Source organism: Alnus glutinosa, chromosome 11 (assembly GCF_958979055.1).
Source record: "Alnus glutinosa chromosome 11, dhAlnGlut1.1, whole genome shotgun sequence".
NCBI lineage: Eukaryota > Viridiplantae > Streptophyta > Magnoliopsida > Fagales > Betulaceae > Alnus > Alnus glutinosa.
The window spans coordinates 17294443-17301654 of NC_084896.1; the positions used below are offsets into that span (position 1 = coordinate 17294443).

The 7212-nt window shown below is 39.8% G+C and overlaps 1 protein-coding gene across 1 annotated transcript; it reads left to right on the forward strand.

Moving 5' to 3' along the window:
* The first annotated feature begins 762 nt into the window (after positions 1 to 762).
* On the forward strand, positions 763 to 6503 carry LOC133880830 (uncharacterized). The gene is made up of 2 exons (XM_062319796.1): positions 763 to 1622; positions 6002 to 6503. The coding sequence occupies exons 1-2, from the start codon at positions 824 to 826 to the stop codon at positions 6340 to 6342; spliced, it is 1140 nt and encodes a 379-aa protein (XP_062175780.1). The 5' UTR covers positions 763 to 823; the 3' UTR covers positions 6343 to 6503.
* The last annotated feature ends 709 nt before the right edge of the window (positions 6504 to 7212 follow it).

Below are 7212 nucleotides of genomic sequence, written 5' to 3' on the forward strand. Positions count from 1 at the left end.
GGCCAGATCCGGCCGGATCAGTAGCCGGATCCGGTCAGATTCCGCCGGATTCCGGCCATTTTGGCCGGATCCGGCGGGGTCAGTGGCCGGATCCGGTCAGATCCGGCCGGATCCCGGCCATTTCGGCCAGATCCGGCCGGATCAGTGGCCGGATCCGGTCAGATCAAGCCGGGTTCCGGCAGGTTTCTGTCCATGGCCGGATTCCGACGGCCGGCGGTGTTCCGGCAACCGGATTCCGGCGGATGGCGGTATTCCGTCGGCCGGATTCCGGCAGCCGGCAGGATTCCGGTGGTCGGATTCCGACGCCGGCATTATTCCAGTGACTTGATGATGCCGGATACCGGTGCTGCCTATTTTCGAACGACCGACTATTGTAGGATTTGGACAGTCAGATATCAAACGTGCGTGTAAGGACGAAGAATATAATTTTGGAAAACGATTTACGGTTTTTAAACTTAAAGAAGGTTTTACGGTCAAACCGAAAATGATTTTCGTTGACCGTTATTTTCGCCCCTACCAAACACCGTAAAATACCGAAATCATTTTCCGGAAATCATTTTACGCCGAAACAAACGGAGCATTAGCCGAACTGGAGACGCCCACCAGACAACTTTTCCCATGTGCATCGCTGTCTGGTAATAACTACTATGCGGTCCAAAACAACACGTATACTTGTCCTTGTGACCCTCACCGCTAAATGTCCACGTCACCATTCACCAACGCACCGCATTTTAATCTTTCTCCAATCACTCATTACCGCTTTAAAAACCTCTTCACCCAATTAAGCCACATCAAAAGGAGTCAAAAAAATAAAAAAAATCGCATGGGCATGATGGAAGGCTCTCCGACCGCCATAGCTCCCCTGCTCCTCCGAAACCTATTAACCTCTATGTTCATCTACGCCGACAAATCCCTTTTAAACTTGGCCGAAAAATACAAACTTCTTGAAGCAATTCGCTATACCCTAATCACTTCCTTCCTTTTCCTTTTACGCGTACTTCCTTCTTTCTTTCCTTCCCTTAACCCTAATCTCGAAAACCCATTTAAACCCACCAAGAAAACCGATAACTACGTCCCTGCATGCGGTGGCTGCGATTCCGGTATTGGTCGAGCGCTTTCGCAGCTTTTGGCCATAGTCAATGACATCCCGGTTAGCTCTAGGAAGTATGAAGTTGTTCGATCTTTAGCGGAGAGGCTCATTGACGAGAACAACAGGGAGGGTCTAGAGGCTTTGCGCGAGGTCAACCGTACGGCTCTTTCATCTGCTTTTGCAAGAACTCTTAGCCAGCTTGAATCCACCGCGGTAGACCAAGGCCAGGGCCTAGCTGGGGAGGCCGGCTGGGGGACCGGACCGGTGGAGTTCCGGTTGAACCGTGTTGTAAGGGCGGTTCGGTCAATTGCGAAAGCGGGGAGGAGCCGGGTTGGGAGCGGGAGGGACGAGATGGGCCGGTCGGAGAGTTCGGCTGAGAAGCTGGCGGCTGAGCTGCTGTGGCTGGCTCAGAAGTTGGCGGCTTGTGGGGGCGCCGAAGAAGCTCTTTTGAGGTGGGCAGCGGCGTCTGATTTGGCTAGGCTGGCTCTGTGGGCTGAGCCGCGGCTGCAAGGTTTCCTCGTCAAGATTTCAGGTATTCTCTTATGAGAAATGCTACAATTCCCACCACCATCCCACCCCAATCCCACCAACACTAAAGTGATTTTGCTTTTTTATTTAATAAATCAATTTTCAACTTCTTACACTTAGGAGTGGTGGGATTGAGGTGGGATAGTGGTGGGAATTGTAGCATTTCCCATTCTCTTATACAATTTCTGAAGCGCGCGGCTTCGTCGTTTTGTTCTCTTCTTTGTTATTTGTTTGTTTCTTTTTGTTTGCTGGAATGTTGCTTATTGGTTATGATGCAAATAACTGATAGTTACCTTTGGGCAAACTAAATATACAGCAATAATATATATAAAACCTTTATTGAAAACTTGAAAAATGAAAAAGTGAGAAAGAAAGAAGTAGTCATGCTTGAAAGTTGAAACGAATATTATATATGTTGGCTCACCGCTAGAGAATTAAATAGAGAATAATAGAATATGCTACTAGGATAAGGATTTTTTTATTGGTGGGTAATTGTTAAAAGGGAAAATATACTTTACTTGTTGAACTACTTTCACATTTTTATTTATATATGTCTTTAAATTTTAAGAAGTGACTTTTATTTATTTATTTTTGTGTTTTCATTCTCAAAAGGCCCTTAATTTGAAAAATAAAAATAATCATTTGAAAGATAAAAAATTAGGGGCTAATATGAAGAGGGTACTCACCCCTCTTTGACATTTTAATTTTTTTTTTTGTTTATTTTTTTTATAATTTTAAATTTGTTTTTCAAATAATTATTTTTTAATAACTTAAAGATTTTTTTCAAGGGCAAGACCCAAAAACGTGTAATTTGACACACGGTTGTATTAGGGTCGCAATGTCACTTTTTTAAATTTAAAAGCTTAAATAAAAATATAGAATCATAATTCTCGTTCTCAAATTATTTATTTTAAATTTAAGTAGGTGATTGTGAGAAATCACTTATGAGACCCTAACAAAATGAAAATAGAGTTTTCTAACCATTTATTCGGTCAAATAAATCTTATAAATAGTTTTTCACAATCCCCTATTTAAATTTTTCTAAATTTAAATAAATAATCCACCAGGATCATATTCCAAAAATATAGTACTAATCCAACTTGCCTTATTCTTTTTTTCTTTTTTTTTTTTTGAGGAAAATTTTGCCTTTTTCTTATGTGTATGGGAAAGCAGCCACATCAATGCATAATGTTACGTCATTAGTGGGCCGCTGTCGTGTGTTCCTCATCTTCTTCCAAGAGTCAAACGTTTTAGATTTCATCACGTACAGATATTTGTATCATAGGTGGTCATACTAAATGTTGCATCATTTAATCAGGACCTTTTATCTTGTGATAAAAAAAAAAGCATGGAATGGCAGGTTAAATAGAGACCGTCTACGGCCATCCTGATTTGACTTTTCAGGTAGAGAAGAGTACTCATACAACATTGAAAATTCAACAACATACAAAGAAGTCATTCTAGTAAATTTATAAAAAAATATACATATTGTCTCTCAAATTATATAATACTCAATTTACAACGTTTCACCAAATTAAAGATTGTATAATGTTCTTTTTTAACTAAAAACAATTGAAAAAATTAAAGCTAAAAATTAAAATAATAATAATAATAAAAATGGTGGAAGAGGGAGTGGCCCCTGGCGGCCCCCTTTATGGCCAACTCCTCCTCTTCCTGTGAGATGAAAGCAATGCCAACTAGTTAGAAAAACGTGTCATATCGCGATCCGGCTTCTATGCGGTAGTGTAAACTACCACATAAATGCTGTGATTTGTTCCAACGGCTCATATGTGATCATGTCATTATAAAGTCAAAAAGCAAGTTTGTGAGAAATGTCGTCAACACACGCCGTTTGTTTTTTTTATCTCTTTGCTACAGTCTACGCCTATGCGAAAAGGATCCGGCATGGGAGCAAAAACATTTTCCTCTTCCTTCTTCGCACACTTTCACTTTCTCTCTTTCTGCAAATTCTTCATAACCATTTTAAGCAAAACAACAACAAATCACCCCCCAAATTAAACCCAGCCGAAAATTATACTTTCAAATCGGTCTTCCAAAACTGAAATCAATACAAACAGAATCACCCCCAACCGAAAACCCAAAATAACCACATCATTGATTCACAACAAAACCCACAAAATTCCTCTTAATCGACCATCACAACCAAAATCACAAAAAAGAGTAACTCAACACAAATTCTCAACAAAAAAATACAACTCGAACTGAAATCAAAACCTGTACATTTGATCAATCACCCGGAGCCACCGAGCCGCAAAATCAATGCCCCAATTCAGAAATCCCAAACCCATAATCAATCACGGAAATGCTGAGTAAATCATCACCAAATTCGGTTTCATCATAGAAATCCCAAAACCCATTAACTTATCAAACTACATACCCCACACGGACATGGCGGAAAGAGAAACCTCAAAAAGGAAAGAAATTACAGGGCAAGTGTTGTTGTTCTTACATGAGAATAATAATCTTTCAATGTTTTCCCCATCATAGGTTAGCCCGGTTGAGATTGTGACGAGGAGAGCCAACCCATTTTGATGATTAGCTCCAGTGGGAGAGTCGACATGATGAATTTAGTGAGGTTTTTAAAACAATTTATCAAAAGGCATAAACAAGGAGGTGGGGTGTCCCTCAATATAAGCAAATGGTCGATCAGGTCAACTGTAGGAAATATATGGATCGGATGATGGCGAAATGAGGAAGAAGTAGGCTCACTTGTTGATGACTTGATGTTGTTGGTAACGATGGGTGTTTCAGATAATGCAAAGGAAAAACGATTGAAGTTAAGGCTCTGGCGTAATGCAAGGCTTGAGACAGAACCTTAGTTGGATTCTCAAGTCAAGCCTTGTTGACGTGGGCTTTAAACGGCGTTAAGTTATAAAATTATGACATTTTCCCTAAACCCTAAAACGACGTAGTTTTACACTACATCATGAAAACTACCGCATAGAAGCCGGATCCGTCATATCAACCAACCTTGAAATTGTTTTTAAATTCCAGCAACAATGCCCTTGTTTACCGAAAAGATTATTCGATACAACCTTTAAAATTCAAGGAGGTCTAAGACACGAATACAAACTCGTACTTTCAATGGATACCTATAGAGAAGAAGCTAGGCATATTCACCCGCCAAAACTCCCCGGCCAGATATCATACAAGCTCACGCATTTGAATTAGAATCTTCCAAAATTATTTCAAATTCGAATAGGTGATTATAAAGATTATTTATAAGACTTACTTGACTGGATGAAAATTAAGCTGTTCAATTACTTATTCAGTCAGATAAATATCAATAAATCGTCTCTTACAATTATCTATCCAAATTCTTACAAATTTGAACAAATTCCCGCAAAAGAACACACTTTTGGTTTGATTTAGGAACAAATTTTGTCTGCAATGCAATTTTATCGCAACATGAGCTAGTCCTTTTGTAATACTCCGGTTTCCTATAGATCGAGTGAGTGGTTTATATAAATATTTGTGAGTGGCATGATAAGTTTTATATTGTCTAATTACTAAGTAAAATTAATCTTTATAATAGATTCTTTGAAAAGCTCTAAATCAACTAATTATTCTGAGATGATAACTTAAATGCAAGTAGCGTTTTTTTTTTTCTGAATTGTTACACCTTTCGTTGGATGACATTGGTTCGGGGTAGACCATAATCGCATTAATAGAACGATTATGGTTTGTCAGACGTACTTGTTTGATTGAACGGCTCTGGTTTCTTTAATAGTTGTATGATACGTGCAATATTGATTGGTTTCTCTATCCCATCAATGAATTGACCTTTATTTTTCTTACTCGACCTGTTATTTCGGGTTGTACAATTCAACGATTGATCGGAAAAAGACATGAATTGTGTTGGAAAAATAGCATTTCCTATAAATACGAATAATGATTAGCTTGGGTGCATGGGGCGAGCAACTTTTTGTCTACAATTTGATGGGATGCTGACCTTAGGCTGATTGTGATGATTTGTGGCTTGTTTGACAAACATTTTGTATGGTCTTTTTTGTCTTTACCTTTTTATTTTTGATTGTGATGAACCTAAAGGTTAAAGTAAATTGTAATTTTTTTTAAAATTATTTGTTAATATTATTATTTTTTAAAAAAGTAAAAATCTGTCTTAGAAATTGTTCCCAACGGGTCGTGTGTAGATGATTAAGAATGCACTTGAGCTCTGTAGGACACTTTAAATGGTCACATCATGTGATGGATTTCAAAAATAGTTGGTTTTTTTTTTTGTTCTTTTTGGGTGTGTAGACAACTTCTCATTAGTTATCTACTATAAGAATCTGTTCTTCTCTATCTCTTTGGGTTTCCTTAGATCTTTAACAAATAACTAAGTTATATACTTAATTGCAGCATTCTTCTTCAAGCAAGCCAAAGATATAGGAGTGGACGAAACTGAAGAAAGCCAGGAGCAACAAAGGCACACAAAGGTGAAGATGCTGATTTCGTGGCTGCCATTGCTTTGTAGAGCAAGCAATGGCACGGATGTACCAGTCCTGAGCATCAGAGAACGAGCTGAGCTGGAGAGTGTGTTGGAGGAGACCATAGAGTTGCTGGAACAGGAAGAGCAGGAACAGGTTCTCTCTCTGTGGCTCCACCACTTCACTCATTGCCCATCCTCCGACTGGCCCAACCTCCATGCCTCCTATGCTCGCTGGTGCAATGCTTCTCGCAGGCTCTTGGTCCTCCAATGAAAGTTAACGAGGAACAAAATAATCATATATATATTCCCGTCTTATTTTCATTAGTAAAAATTGAATTCAACAATTTAAGACTAGGTCTAGGATTATGTGTTAGAAGGGTGTATATATATCTTTCTACCTTCAAACAAATGTGCATATTATTTTTGTTATTAGTAATTTTATTCCAAAAAACAATATTCACAGCGGTGGGGAATTGGGCCAACAAACGCACACGGCCCATAACGTTCACATGCAAAGGCTCGAAACCAATCCATAGACCCAGTTCTATTGTGCCACACGTAGCATGAGATCCACTCCAATACGAGTGAAATGCACTCCAAGCCTAATAACCGTACTCAAGCCCATGCAAGATATATACACTCTTAATTTATGCATTACGAGATGCTTAAGCTTAGGCCATTATGGGGGGTAACCCCACGATTAGGCTGGAATGGGACATAGCGATAGTTACATCAAAATCACTATAAAAGGTAAGTCCAAGCAAGGTAAAAAAAAAAAAAAAAAAAAAACCCCATGGGGTTGGCATGATGGTTAGGCTTGTGGCTTCTAGGGAGTATTACCCCTTGAGGTCCCAAGTTCGACTCCATCTAGGTGCAAACAATCTCATGGGGCCAGCCACCCCAGTTGTGTGTGGGGGGGGGGGGGGGGGTTTTTGGGCCTCTGACCATCTGCTGGTGTTTCAACGCTCAATGCCTGGTGTGACGTCGGACATTGAGCCAGGGATTAGTCCTTGGGTCTTGGTAGGCAGTAAATGTGCTCGGAAGGTCTGACTACCACCTCGGTGGGCCAATCGTTCAGCGAACGAGGTACACTGCAGCCATAAGGACCTGGGGATACCTTGTATCCAAAAAAAAAAAAAAA

What these genes read in the sequence shown, in the direction of transcription:
- LOC133880830 (XM_062319796.1), top strand. Translation starts at nt 824, where the DNA reads ATGGGCATGATGGAAGGCTCTCCGACCGCCATAGCTCCCCTGCTCCTC. An exon ending in TTTCCTCGTCAAGATTTCAG is followed by an intron (nt 1,623 to 6,001) that starts GTATTCTCTTAT and finishes ACTTAATTGCAG; the next exon opens with CATTCTTCTTCAAGCAAGCC.